General features: G+C 50.4%; 1 protein-coding gene across 6 annotated transcripts; it reads right to left on the reverse strand.

Moving 5' to 3' along the window:
• Positions 1-126: 126 nt before the first annotated feature.
• Positions 127-24,076, reverse strand: tcf3b (transcription factor 3b). 6 transcript variants are annotated; one of them, XM_084692536.1, is made up of 22 exons: positions 23,499-24,075; positions 19,420-19,650; positions 19,135-19,226; positions 17,434-17,506; positions 14,174-14,244; positions 13,996-14,068; positions 13,854-13,894; positions 13,493-13,625; positions 13,154-13,200; positions 10,020-10,116; positions 9,569-9,702; positions 9,349-9,457; positions 8,896-8,951; positions 8,623-8,704; positions 7,535-7,614; positions 7,040-7,234; positions 6,820-6,934; positions 6,344-6,491; positions 5,878-5,931; positions 4,800-5,038; positions 4,146-4,294; positions 127-3,604 (listed from the first exon to the last, which is right to left on the reverse strand). In XM_084692536.1, exons 3-21 carry the CDS (start codon positions 19,204-19,206, stop codon positions 4,152-4,154), a joined length of 1,962 nt encoding a protein of 653 aa, XP_084548662.1. In that variant the 5' UTR covers positions 19,207-19,226; positions 19,420-19,650; positions 23,499-24,075; the 3' UTR covers positions 127-3,604; positions 4,146-4,151. The 6 variants fall into 6 exon arrangements, with proteins under 6 accessions (XP_084548662.1, XP_084548663.1, XP_084548661.1 ...); XM_084692537.1 differs by lacking the exon at positions 19,420-19,650 and having other exon boundaries at positions 9,569-9,699; positions 23,499-24,076; XM_084692535.1 differs by lacking the exon at positions 19,420-19,650.
• Positions 24,077-27,393: the final 3,317 nt, after the last annotated feature.

The raw sequence follows: 27,393 nt of genomic DNA on the forward strand, positions 1-27,393 counted from the left end.
TACCAAGTAGACTAGAGCATACATTCATTTGCCATACTATGATGAACCCCTTTATTACAATGTTTTCCTTTATTTTCCTTTTTTATGTATACAAGATTCAAAAGCCAGACATTGAAAAAGGTATAATTCTGTTATTAAAAATGGCACATTTATTGCTACATTACTGTTATATACAGGACAGTTCTCAATAACTACTTTATATAAAATAAAAAATAAAAAGAACTAAAAGTTGAGAGACAGGGACTGGAGGCACTCTGAAGACTCCACAGCAGTTGTGATTGTGTCCCGTCTCTTAGGGTTGGACGCTGTGAGCGGCCATGTTTGAACACCGCAGGAGAAAACTCCTCCCCCTTCTGGTGTGGATCAGCCAACTTGACCGAATACCGACAGGAGAAAGCAGAAGGTTGCTGCCGAATCGAGATTAGAAATGACAAAACGTGTGATCGATTCGTGCTGCCGCTGTGTTTAATACAGGTTTCCAGTTGTTGCTTTTCCATGTCGTCGAGACTGAAGAGAGAGGAGTCTTCGCCTCTGAAGTGTTCAAACAAGACACCTGTCATTCATTCAGGTCCCAAGACACAGAAACCACACCCTCCATCTCCCCCTTCCTCCCTCCCTCCCTCCCTCCCCCCCCCACCCCACACCTCAGAACACAGATGGTACATCAGTCAATCATCGTGGGATGTTCACAAAATACTCAATGACAGCAAATCATATCAGTCCTTTCTTACATTTCTGGGACGGGAAAAAATAAAATAATCGCAAATATTTAGTACACATTAACCTTGTAATAGACACATATTTGAGTACTTGATAAACCCCTTAGGAGAGGTTGCTGTCTGAAGTCTTCCAGGAGACTGTTTTTCGAGAGGATTATTTAAGAGAGGTTTCAAGAGGGAAATAGAAGTCGCTGCAGATGAGTCAAGATACAGGGATGTTCTGGAATGATGCCGTCGCACCACCTGACGCTAGTTCTAGAACGTTGAGAGGCTCCATTCATGGTGGCTTGTAATTAATCTCCCAGTAAACTTGAAATCGAAAGCCGGGAGAGGGGGGGGGGTGGGGGTGGGGGGAGGTTGACAAATCAACAAACCAAAAACAGGACCCAACTCAACCTTCACTGACCAGCTGTTTGGACACCTGGCCAAATCCAGTTGCAATAAAAAGCAACAAAAACAAAAACATAGAAAAACTAACGAGATCTAAATATCGTTTAAATGTTTATTCAACTAGATACACTGGCAGAAGGGTTCGATCGCTTCCCGTTTTGAAGCTTCTTCCTGAAATGTGTGTGAAGGAGTTTAGGTAAACTCTGCCGAGGAGTGGCCTCACCAGAGAGACTGGGTGAAATGATATGGGTGGACAAGAGAAAACTGTCGCAGAGTTAAAGAAAAGACAAATTCAGGCACTGAAAAGGCATCACTCTCCTCTCTTGACATCGCTAGTCTTGAGAAGGAAAAGGCCACACTATTGATTTGTAAAATGTGTTTCGTTTTTTCTTCATTTTTTTTTTTTTCTTTCTTTCCTCCCACCCCTTTTTTCCTTTTCTTAAAAAGTAAACTTAAATCTTTTATCACCAATACTACGACCACAGGAGATCCACGATGCCATCCTCCCCCTGGGATCACACCTGCCCCCTCGTTTCCCACCCTCGCACCCCCCTGCACTGATCGCCAAGCAGCCGCCTGGTTCGAGGGTTTCCTCTTAGACCAACCATACGCTTTTACATCCATGCAGAAGAGTTGACATCTAAAAGATTTCAGGGAGAAAGGTGTGTGTGTGGGGGGGGGGGGGGGGGGGGAAATCTAGTTCAGGTCTGACGACACGGCAATAACTTATCACAGGAATTAACACTGTTTCCCACCTCCCTCCTGTTCCTTACGCACAAAAACAACAACACAACAACGACAACGTCGCTATGACGATGTCGGGACATCGTCTGTGTAGTGACCAGCACCCTGTAGGAAGAGCGCAGATAGAACTTGGAAACAAAAGGTAAACAAAAGAAACGAAAAAAAGGAAGGAAACCTAGGAGGGACATATGAATGGTACATTCAAAAACCAGTTTGCATAATTACTGTCGGCCCAGAGCTACACAGCCCCGGAGGCAGACCCAGTAAGAACACTGCAACAGAACAGCGACACACGCACACACACACCTGCAACACGGCCCTGTTTGAAGAACCAACATTTTTGAAATGATATATATTTTTGTGGGGTTGTTGCTGAGAAAAAAATCAACTCATCTCTATAAAACACAGGATAGGTCCAGCTGGGACCTTCTGCTCCAGTCGGGTGAGCGGTCTCTGTAGACCTCCACACCCAGACCGGGTGCCCCCGACTCACTCACTGCTCACTACACAGGTAGCCGTTATGGAAAATTCATTTAAAATTTCAATATCTTCGTTTCACTCATCTACTATACACTCTAAACTTCCAACTAATATTGTCATTTGTTATTTAGAAATCTACACTGTATAGACTAACAAAAAATATATATTTGTATATATATTCCTTTTTTTTTTTAATTATTATTTTTTATTTACTCAACTTAGAAAAGCACATCCCACGGAACAGAATGTGCGACGTCAACGTCCGTTTGACCAATCACACGGGGGCGTGGCTTCGGGTGCCTGGGGAAAATTGATGGGAATGATCGTTTTAAGGGGAGACGACTTTGCAACCACTAGTTACAGTGGCCTGTCTGGAGTCAGAGTAGGGTGGAGGGGAGGGTGGCTAAATGATGGGGGACATTCCGGGGACATGAGCACTAACTAAGGCCAGGAGCCTTTCAGGATGTTCAAGTTCTGCCCGCCTTCTTTGCAGCCAAGCATACATCTGAATGCACAGGAGCAACCATCACGACAAATGTCTAGGGGAAGGAAGAACAAATTAAAAAGACTAACGTGATCGACACCAGAACTAGTCAGGCACCCCCAACTTCCTGTTCACCCCCTAACTGCGTCCTGGGGTAAAAGGTCAATCTTCCTTTCATTCTCCTGGGTTTGGCTACATAACATATGTAAGACTGTACCATTACACAGGGAACACTACATTTATAAAACCTTTGCTCATACACATAAGCAAATCCCTTAACAAATGTTCCTTTGCACGTAAGCAATTTGCTTAAATGTCTTGTGGTATAAAACATGTAAGAATTAGGCACAAATCCTTGATTATATGAGTTATTAGTCAGGGGCCTTTTCCTGGCAGCCCTCGGCAGTGTGTGTAGTCCCAGAACAACACTACTCCATCTTATCATGGAAGATAAACTAACAAATAATATGTATAGCAAAATCAAATAAAAAAATCAAATCAAAAACAAGTTCTTCACATTTGAGCTGGTAAGTCAGGGACTGGGGGTGGTGACGGGCAGACGGATTGTGTCAGTTTGGGCAGTGTGAATGCGTGAATTTGAGTGTGTGGGGATGTGTGCCTGGAAACTGAACATGGCCGTACACACACACACCACACACACCACACACATTGTCATCACTGTCAGTATATGTACACACACACACACACACACATACACACTGAGGGATAGGTGGAAGAATCAGGTAAGGCCAGGTTGTCTCCCATCAGCCAATGGATTTCCAGAAATCTGGAGCAGGAAAAATGGATGGTATTACAATAGTACTACCACAGCAGTATTAGCATTCCCACTACATGGCTCCCTGGTATTAGCTTTAGCATTCCCACTACATGGCTCCCTGGTATTAGCTTTAGCATTCCCACTACATGGCTCCCTGGTATTAGCTTTAGCATTACCACTACGTGGCTCCCTGGGATTAGCTTTAGCATTACCACTGCATGGCTCCCTGGTATTAGCTTTAGCATTACCACCGCATGGCTCCCTGGTATTAGCTTTAGCATTACCACCGCATGGCTCCCTGGTATTAGCTTTAGCATTCCCACCGCATGGCTCCCTGGTATTAGCTTTAGCATTCCCACTACATTACTCCCTGGTATTAGCATTAACATTCCCACTACATTACTCCCTGGTAATTGCGTTAGCATTACCACTACATTACTCGCTGGTAATTACATTTGCATTACCACTACATTACTCCCTGGTATTAGCTTTAACATTACCACCACATGGCTCCCTGGTATTAGCGTTAGCATTCCCCCAGCAGCATTACCTGGTATTACATATGGCTGACTGAGTTGTGGCCGTCGCCTCCAAGGCCCGGGTGCCCTCCAGACAGCTGCATGCCCGCCTCGCCGACGCCGGACACCTTCTCCTCCTCCCTCCTCTTCAGGCAGGCGGCCTTGGGGTTGAGGTTGCGCTCTGTTGGGGGGAGGGGGGGAGAGAGAGAGCAGAGAATACAGTAACACGGGGGGGTCGTACGTGGCGGGAGCGGAGAGCCGACCTCTAGCTGGCACGTTTCGTCCAACACCAGGCAGTCAACGTCATACTCAACCTGGAGCAGCAAGGGGTCAGCTTCAAGTGTGTGGAGGTTACGTTTGTGGTCCCTGGCATATAGTAACTAATATGGAGTCCCTCGCATGTATTAACTCGTATGTAGTACCTAGCACGTCGTAACTCGTATGTAGTCCCTAGCGTGGTGAACAACCAGTCTTCAATACCATGTGTCTGTTTTTTGCTAGTGTGTATAGGTGTCTTGACTCCTAGGCATGTCATATATCTAGCATGTCGACCCAAGCATGGTTAAGAATTAGCATGTTTTACCAAGTGTCTAGCTCCTAGCGTGCGGGTATCTATTGCGCATTACCCAGTGCGCAGGGGGTTGTCCCTAGTGTGTGGTCCAAGTACAAGCAGTAAGGCTCGGTACCTCTAACTTGTTGCTCCAGGTTGAGTATAACGTTGACGGCCTGGTGTAGGATGAGCAGTTTGGTCTGAGGTTTATCGTTGGTGAGATGCAGCTGGCACATCCTGCCCAGCTCCTTGAACGCCTCGTTGATGTCGCGCACGCGCAGGCGCTCGCGGGCGTTGTTGGCCACCCGGCGCTCCTTCTCGCGCTCCACCTTCAGCTCCGGGGGCAGGTCCTCGTCGTCCTCCTCGTCGTCTTGACTTTGGGGGGGGGGGGGGGGGGAGGGGGGTGGAGAAGAGGAGGATGGAGGGGAGAGGAGGAGGATGGAGGGGAGAGGAGGAGGATGGAAGGGAGGAGGATGGAGGGGAGAGGAGGATGGAAGGGAGGAGGAGGATGGAAGGGAGGAGGAGGATGGAGGGGGGGAGTGGAGCAGGAGTATGGGGGGGGGGGAGTGGAGGAGGAGGATGAGGGAAAGGAGGATAGGAGAGGAAAGAGAGAGAGAAAGAATGGGATGAAGCCTTGGGACCAAACTGTTGAAGTAGGCGTGCCTACCTGGAACACCAACTTGCTCTGCTGCATGTTAACGGGCCTGGCTGCCGAGTGTGGGCGGAGCCAGATATGCAGGTTTGTGTACCAGGGGAAGGACTTTTTCCCGAAACATCAGCGTTCTGATTGGTCCTACACATCCATACGGACCCGGACATGAGTTTTCAACTTTAGACGCCCGTATTTGTGCGTGGTAAAACCACATGCAGCAATTATGAAAATGGTTCAGACTCAAAACACATTTCACACACTGGCTGCACTCCAGTGCACAGTCCGTGAAAATGCATGGCAGTGTTAACTAGGCGTAGAGACACACAATTCCCAACGGCTTGCTTTTTAGTGCTTGGAACAAAAGCACAAAAAGATTACTTTTCATCCCACATAGGTTGGAAATAAACATGCACGTACGGTTATGTACCCTGGCAAAAGACACATGTACCCTGCTATGAACACACGGCTGAACCATGACTAAGCCCACGTATGTTCGCTGGTCTTAAACGCGCGCGCGCGCGCGCGGGGCGCCTGGCGCAGCATCCTACGAGAGGAGACTTACTCGTTGGGCTGGTCTGTGAGGTTAGAGAGGATCTGGAGGGCCAACGCCTCCTTTCTGTAAACAACGGAGGATGGGAGGAGGGGGGAGGAAAGGGGGGGGGAGGGGGGGGACAGTCAAAACCTAACAAACCTCAGGGAGGGGCCACAGCACATACAGTAGCAGTCCTCACAAGACAGATGACTAGGAACACCAAGCTGTGTGTGTGTGTGTGTGTGTGTGTGTGTGTGCGTGCGGAGCAGGCTCTCGCTGGCCTCAACTGCTCACTGAGCAGAGGAAGGGAAACCAAAGCCCCCCCTCCATGCTGCATTTCCACCTATGTGGGACAAAGGCAATCAACACCGGACGGCTCCCTCGCGCCTTTCTACAAAGCGGTTTTTCCGGAATCCGTTTCCGGTCAGTCAGACGGCGGTTTGTCGGGCCCGGGCCGAGATGGCCGACCCCCTGGTTCCGGGTGGGCTGTCCTTACCTCACTCTGGTTCGAGCCATCTTGCTCTCGTTCTTGTCCTCCTCGGACTTGTCGGCGATGGAGGAGTTCTCGTCGTCGTCCTTGTCCTCCCTCTTGATGTCCGAGCCGCTGGAGGAGTGGGTGGAGCGCGCCACACTGCCAGGGAGGCCTGGGGGAGGGGTTAGAGGTCAAGGGTCAACATTACCCTACAGTGAGAGCGGGGCCAGGCTCTTGAGAAAATGTGGAGAGAGGTGGTCAGGGCACGGAAGAGGGGGGGGGGGGGGGGGACTTGAGGAAGGAGGGGTGAGAAAGACTGAGGAAAAACAGAGGGAGAAAGAATGTGATAGAGCACGAGAGAGAGAGCACGAGAGAGAGAGCACGAGAGAGAGAGCACGAGAGAGAGAGCACGAGAGAGAGAGCACGAGAGAGAGAGCACGAGAGAGAGAGAGATAGAGAGAGAGAGATAGAGAGAGAGGCGGGTGTGGTGTTGGACCCACTGGTGAAGCCCTCTGGCTGTCCGGGCGGCTGGGGGGGTCCGGAGGCGTGGTGGCCGTGCAGCAGAGTGCTGTTGGGGGGCGGCAGGCCCGTGGCCTCCTCGTGGAGGGCCCCTCCCTGGAGGAACACGGCACCGTTAGGACACACGCAACACAACCACACACACACACCCCAAAACCACACACACACACACACACACACACACACAAGCTCCTTCCTCACCATGGCTGGGTGTCTGTTGCTCAGGGCCAAGCCTGCGCCTGAGAAGGCCTGAGACAGGCCCCCGTTGTGCACCGCGCTGAGCAGGCTGTGCATGTCAGAGTGGGGCCCCCCTAGCCCCCCGGGCCCCCCCGGGCCCACGGCGTGGCTACGCAGGACGTGGATGGCCTCTTCCAGGCGGTCCTCCATCTTGTTTTGCTGCAGAGCGGGGCGTGAGAGCTCGGTGGTTAGAACGTTACACTGCGGAACACAGGTTCAAATCCCTTCCCTATTTGTCGCTTTGGATTAAAGCGTCTGCCAACTATGTTAATGAAAATATTTGTCATGCAGAATGGGAGGAATACACAGGGATGAGATTACAATCACCGTTTTGTCTTTTAGGTCGTTTGGGAAATACTTCTGTGAGTATTCTATTGTAAATGGCTTGGAGAGGTTGTGAATGTGTGTATGCTTTGCAGTTGGCAGGATGGAGAGAGAGAGAGAGCGGAGAGCACTGACCAGGGCGTGGAGCTGGCCCTCGTAGTTGGGCGACATGGCATCTTGACTGGAAGGTCTGGGCCACTGAGATACTGCTTGACCTGGGAGGCACACACACACACACACACACACACACACATTAGGACGGCAGCCTTGGAGGGCCAGGTTGAACAGACGGGTTGAGATATGACACTAGAATTCCACAGTTTGTCTGACCAGTTGTCCCCTATGGCAACAGAACCCAAAATGAGCCACGAACTTAACCAACTTTTCTGCAGACATAAATCCACTCAGAGGCCAAAGGTAGCCAATCTGGCCGTCCACCGTGTTGCAGTCAGTTAGCCAAAGCTGGCCCCATCTCTGTGGCCAAGAGCAAAGTCCCTTTCGCAATATATGCAAAGGCTCATGGGTAAGCAACGGACTATCTCCTCCTTCAGACGGGTGCAGAGCCCGTTTGAAGGAGATAGTCGAGCGGTCTGGCCAACAGGGTGGTTCTCAGAGCATGGAGGGAGGCCACAATGGAGTGACCCAATGGCTCCGTCTCTTGGAGAGGCTCAACATGGCGGCAGACGCGTTCAGATTTAAAATTTCTCGCGAACAAGCTCATCCATAACAACCCCCCCCTTGATAATGCTCCTCCTTGGGACCTGAGCCATAACATCTCTACTTCACCCAGTGTCCGGGTCTCAAGATAACAGCGCCACAGAGACTGGCTTGAGAGTTGAGATATTGGTCGCCGTATAACACATGTGGGAGATGCGTGTCAGTTCCCATTTCTCACCAGCAGGGGGAGCTAGAGGTCCAACCCCAGACTCCACATCTCCTCACAAGTCTGTCCTCCATTTGATTCCGAACAAAAATGTGACATCTGTTCTACCTCTTAATGTTCCTAACCGCTCATGAGATGTGGTTATTGTTGCACTCTGCCTGGTAACTGAGATGTAAGCATGGCAACACTGTGCCCGGTAGCAGAGACATGGCCTGGTAAACACAGTTTCCAACACCGAAATCCAAATCCTCGATTTTCAACTCGACTTTCTATGCGGATTATCTGCATGTCGCTTTGGTTTAAAAGCAAAATGAACGTTGGTGAGCAGAGGGTGCAGTACCTCCGATGGCCTGCGGGGACCCCACGGGGGTTGAGGGGGAGGGGGAGAAGGTGTTGTTGCTGTTGTGGTCCGACGGGTAGATCTGCAAGATACAGGACAGCATGGTCAGCCTTTCGACAGGGATAATTACACACAAGACGCGCTCACACACGCACGCTAACACGGTCAGCCTTCAGACAGAGATGGTTACGCGCGTACGCGAACAGACATAAAACACATGCGGCAACACACACACACACTAAGCTGATTGTTGTGAATAGAGGCGTTTCTCACTGATGCCAGAGCTTTTCCGATCTCCCCCGAGCTGCCTGCTGTGCTGCCTCTGTTGGCTGGAGAGAAAACACATCAACACACACCATCAACGGGCTAACATAGCCTTGCTTGGCATAGCATAGTATTTGCACAGCCTAGCCTACAATAGCTTAGCATAGCTTAGCATTGTCTGGCATTGCCTAGCTTACAATAGAATTGTCTGGCATTGCCTAGCTTACAATAGCTTAGCCTAGCATAGCTTAGCATGGAACGGCAGTGCCGAGCTTATGATAGCTTAGTCTAGCATGTAAAAGCGCATAGCTAGCTATAGCTCTTAGGTCACAAGAATGATAGAATGGCATATAATTACAAACACGATAGCAGGCTAAAGCCATCACCTGGAGTTTCTGATTCTGTCCGGCCACTTGTTCGACAAGAACAGACCGGGAGAAGTTGGTTTGATTTCAAACATACCCATGATGCTGTCTGCTCCGTTGATGGCGGGGGCGTGGTTGTAGGAGGCGGAGGCGGGGGCGGGGCCATGGTGGAAGCCATTAACCTCACTGGTATGCAGCGGGTAGTTCTGTCGAGGGGGGGTAGAGACAAGGAAAGAGCAAAAGAGAGAGTCAGCAAAGGAGTGTGGGGGGGGGGGGTAATTATGATGTGAGAGAGATACAGAGAGAGGCAGCCTCACCATCCTGTCCTGGGGGTTGAGGGCAGAGAAGGAGCCCGTCTGGCCCAGGTGTGGGGGTCCCAGCATGGCAGAGTAGCCAGCCTGGCCTAGGGGGCCGGAGGGGGACCAGGGGTCCGACGAGGGGTGGAGGCCTTCTGGAGGAGGGGTGAGGAGTGGGTAGACATACCGGTACACAATTATAGTTGTATTCCTTTAGCACACACACTCTTTAAGGCTAGCCTAGCCCTGAAAACAGATAATCTCAGGACACCCTTCCCTCCCAAACACACCACAACCATTCCAGCGTATTAACCGAGGTACACACTTGCATTTGCGATGTTCCCATTTTGCAGATGCTTCTACACAACCTGAACACCCGGCCCCCCCCTTCACTGACACACTATTCCTAGCTCCGGCCACTCTTCCTGAAAGCGGAGAGCTACTAGACCCAGGAGGAGGGGAGTTGGCTCACCTTGCATGTAGAAGGAGCCAGGGTAGACCGCTCCTGGTTTGGCCCCAGGATACCCACCACCGTCCCGGACGTACTCATCAGAAGTGGAGGCATACACCTGTGCGCACACACACACACGCACGCACGCATTACAACAGACGATATACACCTGAAGACACACAGACCCCTACAGACACACACCACCACCACCAAGTTACAACACACACACACACACCATCGGCTTCAGTCCCAGAGCACACGCAGTGTGGGTTTCCTCTCTACCGTAGAAGACCAGACACACACACTCACACACACTCCCTCTCTCTCTCTACGAATTGGTAGATAAAACACAGGTAATGACATTGGCCATTTTTCAACAGTCCCTCAATAATCTTTTAGCTAGTCCTGACAATGGATGCTGTATTAGCACAGCGTACAGACACACACACACACACATTTATGAGTCACTCAGTCACTGACATGAACTGTTCTATGGGAAGGGGGGGGGGAGAAAGAAAGAAAATGAGAGAGGGAGCGACAGGCAGAAAGAGAGAAAGTCAGAGAGAAAGAGAAAGGTGGAGACAGTCAGTGAGATAGACAGCCAGATGGAAAGAGACCGTCAGATAGTCTCTCTTTCAAGCTCAATCGGAGACAGAGAGACACTGTCGGCGACTGTCTCTCCGCCTCTTTGCCTGTGAGACGGAGAGACCGTCGGGAGAGAGGGTGAGAGAGACCGTCGGAGAGGGGCTATGCAGCAGAGAATGCTAATCCAGAGCAGGGATTTTGGTCTGTAATTTGATTTAACAGAGAGAAGTGGAAAGGGAATGGAGAGATGCTCGTCTAATTACAGGGCCATCTGCCTTCTGCTGGACGCCGTCCAACTCCACAGGCAGCTGGGCTGACGACAGCCAGGGAGAGAGGGAGAGCCAGGGAGGGAGGGATGGAAGAGGAGAAGAGAGGGGGGGGGGCAGGGAGAGAGAGGAGGGAGGGATGGAAGAGGAGAAGAGAGGGGGGGGGGCAGGGAGAGAGAGGAGGGAGGGATGGAAGAGGAGAAGAGAGGGGGGGGGGGCAGGAAGAGAGAGGAGGGAGGGATGGAAGAGAGGAGAAGAGGAGAGGTGGGGCAGGGAGAGGGGAGGGAGGGATGGAAGAGAGAAGAGGCCATGGAGAGAGGAAGAGAGGGGTGGAAGAGGGGGCGGGGAGGGAGGGATGGATGGATGGAAGAGAAAAAGGAGGGGGGTGGGAGAGAAAGAGGGAAGTAAAGGGGGGGGGGGTTAGGGAGGGAGTGGCTGGGAGAGAGGCGGATGAAGGGAGAGAGGCTGGGGAGGTTGCTGTTGCAGTGAGGCGGGGGTGAGGAGGAGAGGAGGGTGCAGACCACTGAAGGTGGTGGTGGTGGTGATTTATATAGGGACATAAGGAATGGTGTTGGGGACAAGGAGAAGAGATGTAAATGGCTTCAACAAAGCTGGGGGGATATGGGGGGGGGGTGATAAGTGGGAATTTTTAACTACCTTGGTTACTTCACTGACAACAAGCTGCAAAGCGCATCTCATAACGGTAGGCTTTAAATTGGGTCTTAGAGCTGAGGAATATGAAGGGGGAATGTGCTGGGGATGGGGCTCGGCGGAAACAAAGATGGCTGCCAGATCACTGCATTCTTAGGAAGAGAGGATTTCTGGGTAAATTCCCTGCTAATGGGGTTTTAACGGGTCTCGGGTTACAACTGTGACCAGGCGTGTGTGCACCGTGTGGTGTGTGTGTGTGTGTTTCCACACCAGGATGAATACAGGGGGGAGAAGGTAGAGACAGGAGGAGGAGAAACAAGGAAGTGAAGAGACAAGGACAAGGTGGTGGGGAAGAACAGACTGGAGGAGGAGGAGAAGAGACAGGTAGCCCCCAGCCCATCCTGTGTCATGACCCCAACACTAGGACACAGGACAGGGCATCATGACCCCAACACTAGGACACAGGACAGGGCATCATGACCCCAACACTAGGATACAGGACAGGGCATCATGACCCCAACACTAGGACACAGGACAGGGCATCATGACCCCAACACTAGGATACAGGACAGGGCATCATGACCCCAACACTAGGATACAGGACAGGGCATCATGACCCCAACACTAGCATACAGGACAGGGCATCATGACCCCAACACTAGGACACAGGACAGGGCATCATGACCCCAACACTAGGATACAGGACAGGGCATCATGACCCCAACACTAGGATACAGGACAGGGCATCATGACCCCAACACTAGGATACAGGACAGGGCATCATGACCCCAACACTAGGACACAGGACAGGGTTGGGGTTAGGAAAGAGGGGGATGGATAGAAGAGAGGAGGAGATCCAGTGAGGAGAGGGGGAGGGGTGGGCAGGAAGACAGGCTCATCAGCAGTCATTAATCTGGGCTCAGACAGGGGCTAAGAGGCCTCCCAGCACTGTGCCTTACAACTGGGTCACAGGCTGGGGGAGGGAGGGGAGAGAGAGGTGGGGGAGGGAGGGAGGGAGGGAGGGAGGGAGGGAGGGAGGGAGGGAGGGAGGGAGGGAGGGAGGGAGGGAGGGAGGGAGGGAGGGAGGGAGGGAGGGAGGGAGGGAGGGAGGGAGGGAGAAGTGGTGGGGGAGGGAGAGACGGGAGAGAAAGGTGGGGAGGAGAGGTGGGGAGGAGAGAGGGGGAGGCATAAGGGGAAGCCCAGTCCACAAAAAAGAAATGGTGTTAGGGTTAGGGGGGTCCCCACCAGTAGCACTACAACACGTGAGAGCCATGTGAGAGTGGTCCAACCACACACACACACACACACACACACACACACCTGTAGCTAACCCAAGCTGTGGCCTGGGGTCTTGGTGTTGAAGTTCCCACAGCCCTGGCTAGGCCATGGGTATAGTCAGGGTTACACTAGAAATGTATACAACAGCTGCATGTCTTACTGATGACTCACAACAGAGCGCGGGGGGGGACGAGAAACCCTCTGTCTGAAAGACGAGCACTTAGGTGTGCGGTTGCATGCGAGATCAAAGTGTGTGTGCAAACGTGTGAACTGACCGTGAGAGAGAACAGACATGAGGGGTTAGGGTTGGGGGGGTGTGTGTGTGTGACATTAGGGGTTAGGAGTGTGTGTGTGTGCGGAGGAGAGAGGACTTACAGAGGACGGCAGACCTGGGGGCTTTCTGATCTTCTTAGGCTGAGTGTCTAGAGAGAGAGAGAGAGAGAGAGAGAGAGAGAGACACAGAGAGAGAGAGAGAGAGAGAGAGAGAGAGAGAGAGAGAGAGACACAGAGAGAGAGAGAGAGAGAGAGAGAGAGAGAGAGAGAGAGACAGAGACAGAGACAGAGACAGAGACAGAGAGAGACCAAGAGATGCATGGAGAGGTAGAGAAAAGGGGAGGGGGGGGGAGTAGAGTTTATCATCCTCTGAACATCATCATACAGCCAGACGTATAACAGAAGCTGGCTACTCAGTTTGTCCCTATTCAGCCACTGTACCTATGTTTCCGTCTGGGGGCCTCCTGCGAGGGTTGCTGGGGTAGGAGGGGTAGAACTGGCTGCCCCCCTTCAGACTGGGGGGGGGCAGGGCGTCTGGGCTGGCCATGGCAATCTCACTAGGCAGAAACCCAGGCTGGGGGGGGGGGGGGGCAGGAAGACATAGGTTAATACACACACACCTCCAGGAAACAGACCAAAAAAAGTTTCAGTCAAATCATTTCTGATGAAAGGAGAAGTGAGAAACGTAGGCTTTTGAAACCTGGAGGAGGGGGGAGGAGAGAGAGAGAGAGAGAGAGACACACAGAAACAAAAGAGAGACAGACAGAACGAAAGAGAGATAGAGAGGTTGGGATGATCTCACCTGGCCGCTGAAGGAAGAGTACTGACCCCTCTCACCTTTACCTGTGGAACACACACACACACAGGTCACATGGAAGCCACCAACACGCAGTACAGTAGCGTAGGGTGATCTAGTATAGGGTAGTCTAGTAGTAGATCCTTACCTCCGAGCCCTGAGCTAAGGAAGGGGGAGGTCAAGCCCTCGTGCTCGCTGTAGTGGGGGCCTTCTCCATAGGGCTGAGGGTGGATGGAGAGGGTGCATCAAACAGATGGTGTGTGCGTGTGTGTGCATGTGTGTACGTGTGTGTGTGTGTGTGTGTGTGTGTGGGAGGGGGTCCTTACCCGTCCCTGGTTGTACGAGGGGCTGTTCTGTTCAGAGCCCCAGGACCCAGAGCCGTTACGCTCATCTAGAGCTGGAGGACACACACACACACAGGTTAGACTGGCCTGACACACACACACACAGGTTAGACTGGCCTGACACACACGGCAATCGTGACACACACCCACACAATAAGACTGGCTCGACACACACACGCCTGAGCATATGAGCTAGGGTAACTGTGTTTCAGTGGACCTGAGAGGTGTCGAGAAAGGCCAGCCAGTATGAGACTGATGAGAAACCAGCTTCCTAGAAACCAGCAGAGCATAAACCACACTCTCTCTCTCTCCCTCTCCCTCTCTCTCTCTCTCTGTCTCTCTCTCGGTCTCAGCCACTAATGCTACTGAGCCTCTCTGGAGACGAGGCGCTTAATTGCATACTGATTTGCATAATTGTGCATATTAATGTGCATACCTTATGAATATTCATATTTCGCCTTTGATTTTTCTCCTAATTAAAAAAATGTGCGAGAGAGAAGGCGAGCGAGCAAGTGGAGAGAGAGAGAAAGAGAGACAGGGGGGGGGGGGAGAAAGAGAGATTGAGTGCTTGGGTAAGAGATGGGCGACTGCCTGATGAGAGAGAGAGAGAGAGAGAGAGAGAGAGAGAGAGAGAGAGAGAGAGAGAGAGAGAGAGAGAGAGAGAGAGAGACAGGGGGAGGGAGCGTGAGAGGGACAGAAAGAGACAAAGAGGAAGGGAGAGCGGGAGAGGAAGACCAAAAGAGAGAGAGCGTGAGAGAGAGACAGAGAGAAAAGCACAGAGACAGAGAGAGAGGGGAGGATGAATGATGAGTGTAGCAGTGCAGAGCAGCCCCAGCCCCTTGTGGGCGACAGCAGTGATGTATGGAGAGGTGGTGGCCAGCGCGGAGAGCCAGGCCAGAACAGGAGAGAGGGGCAAGTCTGAGGATCCGCCTCACTCCCTCACTGTCACACTGCTAAGCTAACCTATGCTAGGCTTACCTACACTAACACAACTAGGATAACCTACACTTAACACACTGCTATGCTAACCTATGCTAACACACTACTTGGCTAACGTATGCTAACACACCACTAGGCTAACGTATGCTAGGCTAACCAACTCTAAAACACCACTAGGCTAAAATACGCTAGGATAACCTATGCTAACCTATGCTAGGATCACCTATGCTTACACCCCGTAAGTGGTGGAAGAGATGGGAGTAAGAGAAATAGAGGGAGAGAGAAAGAAACAGGAGGCTAAGAGAGGGGGAGAGAAGAGAAGTAAAGTGATGGGGGAGGGGGAAAGAGTGAGGGAGGACAGTTGGTGTGGGGCGGGAAACTCTGACAACATTGTTTCACACGTTGTGGAGTAATTAACTCAGAGGCAATCAAACAAGGTGTCAGGCTACACGGTGCTCCACTGGCACCCAGCTAGCATGTAGCTCAATACAGAGGAGAGGAGGGGGAGGGAGGAGGAGGGGGGTAGAAGTGGAGGGAGGAGAAAGGCAGGGCGAGGCGAGACTACAGTCACAAATAATCACATAAAACCCAGGTTCTTTGCTACACTCGAGTTCCTTCTTTATGACAGCAGCAGAGCGCTGTGTGTGTGTGTGTGTGTGTGTGTATCTTAGCGGCACGTTTAACCTGCTAGAAGAAGGCAGTAAAGCCCTAACCTGATTGAGAACGGAGGAGCCAGACCACAGCACCAGGACCAGCAGCCAAACACACCACGTAATCACGTTACATGTAGGCTGGTGGTCTTGAAAGGCAGCTGAGATTTGATGGAACCAGTGGTCTCCCGGTGCCACTGGGACACACAAACACATCTAGCCTGGAGTAGAAAACACCAGCTACTCACACATCTTTAAACACACACACACACTTGTTGTGGAGGTGGGGGGTGGGTCAGCAGCTGTAGAGGTGAGAGAGGGGACGCCAGGAGGAGGTGGTCCTTGTTGTGCGTGTGTGTATTTGAGTGTGTGTATATATATGAGTGAGTGCGGGGGGCGACGGCATAGCCTGCAAACTATATATGGGAATGTCCCCAACTAAATCTGGGAAAGTTGGGAAAACGCATGGCTGGTGGGGGATCATTGTTAACACCCCTTTCTCTCCCTCCCTCCCCCGTTCCAGGGATACAATGCATTTCCATTGACATGCGACTGAACAGGAGGTGACGAGCTCTTGTACTGTGGGTAAGGGTTGAGCCGAGGTGTGGGTGTGTGTGTGTGTGTGGGGGGGGGGGGGTTCTCATTGTCTGAAGCGTGAGCCATTTCCTGCTCATCAGTGGGGGAGAGGCCAGCCCTGTCGGGGTGGGAGTGTGGAGGGGTGACTCGTTTCAAGTGTGTAAGCCACTCCCCCCCCCTCTCTCATTAGTTTTTTCTCTGGCAACAGAACGACGGCCATGGGGTGCAGAAACCCTAGGAGAAGGGCTGGAGCCAACCTCCTCCCATGCTGGCACGGTGACAGGGGTGGAGGAGGGTTCTAGAACAGGCTGTCAAGGAGTGGAAGGTTCTAGAACAGGCTGTCAAGGAGTGGAAGGTTCTAGAACAGGCCGGCCAGAGGAGTGGAGGGTTCTAGAACAGGCCGTCCAGAGGAGTGGACGGTTCTAGAACAGGCCGTCCAGAGGAGTGGACGGTTCTAGAACAGGCCGTCCAAAGGAGTGGAGGGTTCTAGAACAGGCCGTCCGGAAGAGTGGACGGTTCTAGAACAGACCGGCCAGAGGAGTGGAGGGTTCTAGAACAGACCGTCCAGGAGTGGGGGGTTCTAGAAGACGCCGTCCAGAGGGGGAGGGTTCTAGAACATTGCAGAACCTTCAGGAGGAGAGACTCAAAAGCCGGGGGGGGGGGGGGGGGGTTCTGCTGATCTGACTGAGAAGCACCCGGGCTGTTCCCTGCTTGGCAGAGAGACGAGGGCAGGGCCCAGAGGGCTGGATCTAAAGCCCTGCTCTACTGGAACACGCATCCATTCACTAAACCCTACTGAAGGATCGCGAGCAGCAGAAGACACGAGGCTTCAGGGTGAAGGAGACAGGAGAACGAGCGAGAAGACCCGATAGCTCTGCGGTCCCACGTGAAGATCTACCTTTTACTTGTCCTGTTTAAAAAGACAACCCCCCCCCCCGTTCTGGTTATCGGAGCGCCTCGTCGCCGTGGCTCTGTGTGTGATGTCATGCGGGAGGTGTGATGGCGTGATGGAGCAGCTGCTGCCCAGATCCAGCTCGCGGCGACACAAAACAAACACACACAAACATGGCTCCTCACCTGATCCTCCAAACTGACTGCTCGCCAGTGTCGTCTTACGGTTATTCCCATTGGCTACAGGCGGTGCAAACATCTGCAAAGGAGAGACAGGATTGGTCAGTGCCATCATGCTTTCAGAAGCACGCGCACACACACTGACAGACACGCATGCACGCACACACAGACAGTGACACACACACTCACAGAGAACCCCCCCCACACACACACACACACACACACACACACAGGATTCAGAGATAGTTGGTCAGTCCAGTCTCCCTCCAAGACATAAAGATCCAACTCAAAGCTCAAAACAGAAGTCAACTGATCAAAACTGAGGAGATGTGAACTCAGGAAAAACACCGGAGAGGAGGGACATCGACCGTCTCTGAAGGTGTCAACCAGGACACAAACTGTCCGTCTCAGTCATCGAATGGGAACTACATCTCCCATGATGCAACACTATCGGGCTGCGCTCAGACTAGCCCTCCTCCGAGAGCGGCAGCCATCTTGCAGCTTCTCAGTGGGCTGGAGCCAGATGCCCAACCAGTACAAGGTTATGGAGATGAAACACTACGTTATGGAGATGAAACACTACGTTATGGAGATGAAACTACAGTTACAGGAGATGAAAAAACACCCAAGTCCTAAACCACAGCCTAGCCAACTGGCTGAGCAACAAGAGTTGTTCCTCACAGCCATGCTTGTAAACACGGCTTGGGGGAATCCGGGGGACCGGCTCAAAAAAACTGTGGAATAGGACTTTAACTGAGCGCAAAATAATATCTGGACAGAGAGGAAGGGTGAGGGGGACAGAAAGAAACAAACAGTCACCTGACACCCTGAACCCAGCGATGCAGCAGAGAGGCTGGAGGCTCGCTTCACTGCATCTCTGGTACCCAGGTGGGCTGGCTGGGGTTTAGAGAGGAAGGAGGGATGAAGAGAGAGATGGAGGGATGTCGAGATGGATGTCGACACGGAGGGACGAGAGATTGGAGCGATGGAGGAATGTCAAGATGGAGGGATGAGAGATGGATGTCAAGATGGAGGAATGAGAGATGGATGTCAAGATGGAGGAATGTCAAGATGGAGGAATGAGAGATGGATGTCAAGATGGAGGAATGTCAAGATGGAGGGATGAGCGATGGGAGGGAAGCCACGGTAGGCTGGTCATGCAGTGGCTCTAGAATGTGACGGCCAGCTTGGATTCCAGCCCAGCGAGCCCATGTGTGGAACACTGAGGGCATGTACTGTAGCGTGCAGTCAATGTGGAGAAATGTAACAGAATCACACTCTCCCTGCCTCGCTCCCCTCCACCCTCCCCCCCCCCCCTCTCCCCCACGCCTGCTTCCAGACCCCTAAACCCATTCTTGCTCACCCTTTCTCCTCCTCTACCTCCCTCTCTCTCCCCCTCGCTTTCTCTCTCTCCCTCACCAACACCTGGTCCCCTCTCCAACCCTCCTTCCCTTCCCAGCCGTGCAGCCCTGGGTCCTAGCGCCCTCCCTTTTCCATCCCTCCCGCCCACTCTAGTCTAGTTCCCTCACCCAAACCCTCCCCCCCCTCCCTTCCCCACTTCCTACATCCCCCCTTTTTCTCTCCCACACCTGGTCCCCTCTCTCTCACTGCCCCCCCCCCTCCTCCCCCACCGCACACCTCCTCCACCCCCCACCCAGCCCCCCACATCCAACCCTTATCCCCATGGTCCTAGCTCCCCTGTCTTACCGCGCTGAAATCCAGGAGGTCGTTGAGTTCCTTGTCAGTTCCCACTGCAGCCATTCTCTGGTGCTGCTGCATGCCCCCTCAGTCTATCAACCCTACGAGAGAGATTCAGCACACACCGACTTAGACGAGCCAGAGACCACAAACACACTGCTAGACTGGGGAGCTACGCACTTCTGGAATGGAGACGGGATTTGCAGGGGACTGTAGTTTGAGGAATTGAGATGCTCCCTCCCCCCCCCCCCCCCCCCCCCCCCCCCCCCCTTTCACACAATTGTTTTGCCGTACCTGAATGAGCTCGCTAGTGTAACAGGAGTCGTTTGTTATTGCCGCACCGGGGCGTTCTTTCGCCCCGCCGTGCCGGCTTGCATTGATGTGGTTACTTTTGCGAGGTAAATACAGCCCGTGTCCTTGAGTCGGTCCACCGAAATACCGTTTCGAACAACTCCCTTGATTGTTGACGCTCTGGTGTACGTTCCGTGCGCGATATTTGTGCGACGCTTTGGACCAAAGAGTCCGCTGAGTGAATTAAAAGGTGAAAATGTTCAACGTAAACAGCGCAGACAGGCTGGGCTCTCTGTGCCAGCAGACCTGAGGCTGTCTCCCTCTCTTGTACAGGAGACACGAGAGTCTAAATGTGGAGCTCAACAGAACCGGGGCTATCGGTACGTGTGTGGCATTCACTTTAGCAGACACCTTTATCCAAAGCGACAGAGGGGGATTTGGACCTGGGAACTCAAGTCGAGTGCTCTAACCACTGAGCTCCCAGTACTAGCATTTGAGGATTGTGAGGAACGTGAGGGTTGAGATGGGGAAGAACATTCTTAGCTAGTCTACAGCTGGTTTAGCACATACTACAAGTATTAACTGGGCTTTTCTGAATCTGAGGTGCCAACAGCAATGGGGGCCTGAGAAAGGAATCCACTCTGATGATGAAAACGTCCTTAGATTTGAGATGTTAAACAGCAGTTATTAGCACATTGGTATGGTACATTCCAAACCACCAAGGGGGGGGGGGGGGGGGGCGGCCAACACTCCTGAAGTGGAACACATGCACCCACACCAAACACCCCCCCCCCCCCACACACACACACACACTTCCGGTCTCATCCTCAATGCCCCCCCCCCCCCCCCCATCTCTCCTTTCTCCCCAGTCTGGCTCCCCCTTTGTTTACAGAGGTAGAAGACGCCATCTTGGCATCACAGGCACCCCAACCTATAGGAGGAGTGCGCATAGAGCATTTGGCTGTAGGTAAAAAGGTTGCCTGTTCAAATCCCTCCTTCCTGTACGTAGCTTTGGATGAAAGCTAAATGATACCTCCCAATCAGGTCGCCACAAGTCTGGGCATATGTCTGTCCCTTACAACACGGACGCGAAAGTTTAGACCAAGATGGACTCCCATTCACAACAGGGACCAAAAAACACATCTGGAGATATTACTGGAAGCGAATATGTGTAAAAGCAACATTAGTACATTACTGTACATGTGTATGTTGACATTAGTACATTGCTGTATGTTAACTATGGTAGGCTACATTTTTGTACATCTGTGTGCCAACATCAGTACATTACTGTGCCGGCTAACATTAGTAAATGACTGTACATCTGCAAGCTACCATTAGATTACTGTATGTCTGCATGTTAACATTAGCAGTAGTAACATTGTACTACAAGTACAGAGGCTGCTGTCTGATGTTTAGAACAAGAAGTACTAGAAGCAGGCAGTGCAGTGAGGTACTAGAGGCAGGCAAAGCAGTAGGGTAGTAGTGGCAGGCAGAGCAGTGAGCAACTAGAGGCAGGCGGAGCAGCGAGGTACTAGAGGCAGACATAGCGGTGAGGTACTAGAGGCAGGCAGTGCAGAGAGGTACTAGAGGCAGGCAAAGCAGTAGGGTAGTAGAGGCAGGCAGAGCAAGGAGCCACTAGAGGCAGGTGGAGCAGCGAGGTGCTAAAGGCAGGCAAAGCAGCAGGGTAGTAGAGGCAGGTAGAGCAGTACTAGAGGCAGGCAAAGTAGTGAAGTACTAGAGGCAGGCAGAGCAGTGAGGTACTAGAGGCAGGCAGTGCAGTACGAGAGGCAGGCAGTGCAGTACGAGAGGCAGGCAGTGCAGTACGAGAGGCAGGCAGAGTAGTGAAGAACTAGGGCAGGCAGAGCAGTACTAGAGGCAGGCAGAGTAGTGAAGTACTAGAGGCAGGCAGAGCAGTGAGGCACTAGAGGCAGGCAGAGCAGTGAGGAGACCAACAGGTGGTGTTCTTTGACAACATCTCGTCACTCGCCACTCACGCAATTTGCTGTAATCAACTGCTGTGTGGCGTCAATCCACCACCATAAACATTCAGCCTCACAGTATAGTGTAGGCCTGTCGTGTTTGCATTCACAAGTCCACAAGACACAGGAAAACACACACACCACGCTGTCACCTAGAGATACTTTCGTTCTCTATCATCTGGGACAACAGTGGAAAGAAGCCCTTGGCTATTACAAGGTTGAGGTGTTCAGGACAACAGCAGAGGAGGGGGTAGGGGAAGAACTCAACATGTGAATTCCTTGAAGGGTGCAGAAACACTCAGAAACCCTGCTGTGCTGCAGCCCAGGGAACTGATCGTTACAGACAGCTAAAGAAGTGTCACTTCCAAGCTCTTAACAGAGCGGGTTAACTAATCTAACCTTGAGAGAACAAATATAACACGTAGCTTCGTGTGTAAACAAACTGTATTGCCATGCAACACTTTTGGTGAAGCAGTACGCAAACTGGAAAAACTAACTAGAATATTCACAAATCCTCAAACTGTTTCGGTCGGACTGGTAATTCCATTGGGTTACGTGGAAAAGACACCAACAGAAGTCTAGCTGAATAGCATCTTCGACTTCCGACGGCGCGATCAATAGTAGGAAACGGATTAAAGGGCTCTTTGTCACAACCTTTTCCTATAATACAAGGCGAGGAGCCTGGTTGAGCCACTATATAATGTTGACATACAGAATTTGGTTTTAAAGTCGGATTTCCGTTATTATATAAAGTCCAGTTGCTAACATTTTCACCGAAACGATGCATCAACGATGACAAAATGAGAGCGTAGTGATCATTGAACACAACTATAGGCTAGCTAACACTGACAGGCCAAAACTACATTTATCACGATTAATTATAGATTACTATGCGAGTCAACAGTTATAATAAAAAAATTGTGAAACCGGTCTTGTTAAAAGACATACAAAAGCAACAGTTGCTTCAAAAGCAAAAGACAAATAAATACATAAATAGCCTACAAACGTCGTAAGGACCGGGTTAAAGCAATTGCGGTAAACATTTATAAAAAATATATATATTTTGTCTAGTAGTGTTGGGGCAGCGGTGTTGCCAGTCCCTTTGCACTATATCAAAGTGTTAATATCTAGTTGTGAAACTCATCCTAGACAACCATGTCGTATTAAACAACATCCATTAAACATGGTCCACTTGCAACAAACTCATCGATAGGCTTGACTATATCGTTGAATTTCACTTGTCGGCCAATAAATGGCAAACTAATCGTTTCATATCCCAATCTTGAAAGAGGAAGGCCCTGTTTAAATAGACCGTCCCATTCTCGAAAAAAGAAAAAAAGAAGACGGTTAAAAAAAATCGGGTTACAAAACATGTGGCATGCATGGCTAATTGTCCCAATGCTTCGAACCAGAGGAAGGCCCATGCAATAAATATTGAACTTCCTTTGAATGACCATTTCAACTCAAGGTTGGAGTTGAGCATTAGAGAGAGTTGGGAGAGGAGGGGGAGGTAGTGGGGGTTGGGGAATGAGGAATTTCCTGCCAAATGTGCAATAAAATAAAAAAAGTCTAGCCTGTGACCAAACGCAAAACCGCTTTCATGGTGGGGGTTCCTACGACTAAATGTTAAAAGGAAACTTTGCTTGGCTAAGTAGCCTACTTGTATACCCCTAACTGTAAAGGGGGACAAGTCGAAGCAGAAGTTGATAAAGCCCACCATCAACATTAGGTTATTTGCCAGCAACTACATATGAGTCGATCTCAATGACCTAACGTGCCAGTTTGCACTGGGAAAGCCTAGCCACCCAAACACGCGGTGAGGTAGGCTCAAAACGAGCTATTCAAGCCTTAAATCGTAACATCCCAATACTGAACAAAGGGGTAGTTTCCTTGCGTCTCCACGGTCGGTGCGACCATCACACACTTGAAGCTCGCTGCCCTCGCCACCTCCAAACCAGACAAAAACTTACATCCCCCGCTTCAACTACACATTCCCAAAAACTTTTGAAAATCGCACAAGTCCAAATTTCCTACAATTCACCAAAACCATCACAATCACATTACGCAGTTTACAAAGTGTGAGTGAAAAATACATATTTTTACCTTTCTTCTTCAAATGTCTGGCATCCAACAGTAAAAAGAAAGGCTGATTCTCGAATGGAGAAAAAACATAAAACTTCAAGAGAATTTCAGCCTCAACCCCTGAAGCATTGGCTCACAGTAGCTGTTTGCCTCACGCGTGGTAGACCTGGTTTAGATGGGCTGCCCGCGTCATTGATAAAAATGTACTAAGTATGTATGCAAACAATATAGTTATTAATCTCACGTCTTCCTTTTCGTTGTTACAATTGAGCGGATTTCATTCTTCTACTAGACATCTTCACCACCTCGCTACACATTGTCAGACGCAACAACGTATCCCTACGCGCAGAGTACGGGCCTCAAAGCCAGGAGTGTCCAATTTCAAACGCCTAGCGAGATGTGAGTTTTCCCTTCGGACAATAAAAGCGACGGAACCGTAACGAACGGCAATAATTTATCCGCGGTATGGACGACCTTTTCCTTCGGCAATTGACGTGTACAATTCAAAATAAAACAACATCTGTCGGACTATGCGTTTTGGCGGAAGGTTATGGCAGTAAAGTTAGCTGCGATTAACTGCTGCTTCACGAGATGGAATGATAAATCCTAAAGAAAATGACCAATAGTAAAGCTCGCATTCATAACTGACAGCCGTGATAGCAAATAGGTGATCCCGAATGGCCCATTAAGCCACCTCCCTCATCGTGACGCTTGCTTTCGCTGTGTGCTCAGGAGGCTGAAAGAGGGGGGCTTCGGCGTACCCTCTGACATCATTTTATTGCCTTGGTTGGTACGATCTCCCGCAATTGTTGTTTTGCGTGCACCACGCCGTAATGTTCAGGCGGCTTCTACACGCAGTGTAAAACACGGACGTGAAACATAAAACTATGTTTCTATGTCTCGCTGCTTTCGATTCAGAGTGAAACGGAGAGGAGGGATTGGGAAGGGGAGAGTATGCTACGGGATTCACAGAATACGAGGATCACCATAATAGACGATGGGAGTGGGGGGAGGGGAGAAACTGCGCTGCAGAAAGAGAGAGAAAGGGGGGAGGGGGGAGAGAGAGTTCTAAGTTTCCACAATCAATGCATATTCTTTAAGATACACTCCAATCCCGCAGTATGAAGCTTTTCAAATGAATTATTTTATGTGTCTTTAAAACATCCCGATCATAAGCTTGACGTGCCCTAACGTCTCATTTTAAGGAGGCGGTTCTGCGCGCGCAGGATGGTTCCCCAACAGAACACGAGCAGTGCTGTAGTTGTTACCCAAAGTATGAAGAATACTCAGTGATAAAACACATTCATAATACAATAACTAACATGCAGAAAATGCATGCAGAAAAAGTTAAATGTTCAATGTGAATTAAAGAATCAGGTGTAATTGTGATGTATAGTATTCATTATGTAACTTGTACGTTTACTACATTTTCTATTTAAAACTCATTTGTTTACCGTATGCACCTTCCTGACATAGTAAATTCATTGTTTGTGCAGACTTACTTGGCGAATAAAGCTGATTCTGATTCACTCATTTGAAAAATAGCCTAATATTCCATATTATATAACGCAGGCTATGTAAAGGTGTGTATCCTGGTCTATATGGCTATATAAGCCCTATAGCTATATAGCAAGGAGCTAATTCCCAAGAAAGGTTGTGGAAGATCCAAGCATTAAAGCAGCATTAATTAGTCCCACAGCCTGAGTGCGGAAGCAGGGCTCGGGCCTGGAACCAACACACATATGGGCCGTAAATACCTCCACAGACACACAGAACACATCCCACAGCAGAAGGGAAAACAACAGCGTCAGAAAGCAATCCCCAGCCGTGAAAGACACAGGCGCCTCAGTTTATTTCGTCTGACGAAATAAACTGACGCTTTCATTCAGAGTTTTTGAAGGAAGACAAATGAAAGAACGTGTTCATTGAAATAATTTTTAAAGAGGGAGCTTCTGACAGATGAATTTTGATGCTTGTTGTAAAAATAAGAAGGGGGCAACTGGCTGCAAGAGAGAATTCTCCTTCTTTCTACCACAAAGGCAGATCTCGGTTGGGCCATGGGTAAGATTGGTGCTGTTGTCTGTGTTCTCAGAAAGGCTTGTAAGGCCTCCAACTCGTTTGTAGCAACAGCTGGGCCTGACATGGAGAGCATACACAAGGGCAGCCTGCCTGCCAGAGAGACTGGAGAAGGAGAGAGGGAGGGAAGAGGGGGTGGAAGGAGAAGGAGAGAGAGAGCAAGAAAGAAAATGGAAAGAGAGAGAGAAATAGAGAGAGAGAGAGGGAGAGAGAGGGTGAGAGTGACAGGGAGGAAAGAGAGGGAGAGAGAGGGAGAGAGAGAGAGAGAGAGAGAGAGAGAGAGAGAGAGAGAGAAGAAATCCTGAGAGCTGTGGAGCAGAGGGAAAAGGAGGATGAGGGGAATAAAGAAGAAAACAGAGAGATCAGGGTCAGAGGTCGGATGACGAAGGAGGAACAGGTGAAGTGGTTCTGGAAAGAAAGAGTAGAAGGCTTTCGTCGTTGGTGAGCTTCCTTTGGGGTTTGGAGATGTTTTAACGCAGTAGACTGCTTCTAGTCTTGTACCAAATAGCAAGCTAATGCTACAGTACATACAGTCATGTTTTTTTTTTACACTGTAAATATACATTAGGTTACATCCTCATACAGGCTAATGCTTTTTACAGGCTAAATGCTACAACTAGTAGGCAGTACCTACTAGGTACACACCCTCAAAGCAAACTTATGCTATGTACAGTAGGTTGCATCCATTTGCCATATACATGCTAATATTATCTACAGTAGGTTAAATCTGTATACCTGCTAAGGCTGTATACATACTACTGCTAAATGTAGGCTAATCATATATATATATATATATATATACATATATTAGGTTACAGATATCCATTGCATTGTTGCCTTGCAAGAGAAAACAGAAGACCACATACGGCACTGTCATACATCATAATGAAATACATGAAGGGGTTTAATAATATGAGCTGAACACAATCATCAGGAGAAGCTAGCAGTCACCCATGCCCCTAGGACCCTCCCCCCCCCTCCTCTCTGGCCTCAACACCAGATGCCCAGCCTCTGAATTAGCATATGGTTAGCACATCGCTGCTAATCGCTCATATATTCGTGGAAATTAATGAAATATTTATCTATGCGTGAATATTTCGATTCAAGTACATTCATGTAAGCAGTAATTGTTCATTAGCGGTGCACGTTATTATGCGGTTCTAGATGTGTTTATCTAATCAATAATAGATGCTCCTGGAGGGAGCTCCTCGCTCGTGGGGGGGGGGGGGGGGTACAGGGAGCAGTGTGCTGTCTGGGGGTTCTGCGTTGCATGTTGTGTTTTGTTGTTTGCTATGTAGTCCAGATGGGTTGTCAGTCTGTCTTTCCGTCTCTCCGTCTCTCCGTCTCTCCGTCTCTCCACCTCCCCATCCCTTCCAACCTGCATTTTTCTACCCCTCCAACTCTCCGTCCCCCCACCTCTCCATCTCTCCATACCTCTCTACCTCCAACTCCCCATCTCGCCATAACTCTCTACCTCCACCTCCCCATCTCTCCAACTTTCCATCCCTCCATCTCTCCGTCCCCCCACCTCTCCACCTCTCCATACCTCTATACTTTCATCTCTCCATCTCTCCATCCCTCCATCCCTCCATCTCTCCAGTCCTCCACATCTCCATATCTCACACAGGGTGATGATCAGAGACAAAACTAGGTCAAAACAAATTCCCTTCCCCCGCCTCCCCCACCTTCTCTCCCACCTCACCCATCTCCCCCACCTCCCCCTCCGTCCACCTCCCTCCCTCCCACACACACCAACCTTCTCCCCTCATCTCACATCAACTTACAGACCCATGATAATCCGTCTCCATTATTGAACTGGGACAGGAGAGCTCACCCTGAC

Source organism: Hypomesus nipponensis, chromosome 26 (genome assembly GCF_054491055.1).
Source record: "Hypomesus nipponensis isolate SF chromosome 26, ASM5449105v1, whole genome shotgun sequence".
NCBI classification, from domain to species: domain Eukaryota; kingdom Metazoa; phylum Chordata; class Actinopteri; order Osmeriformes; family Osmeridae; genus Hypomesus; species Hypomesus nipponensis.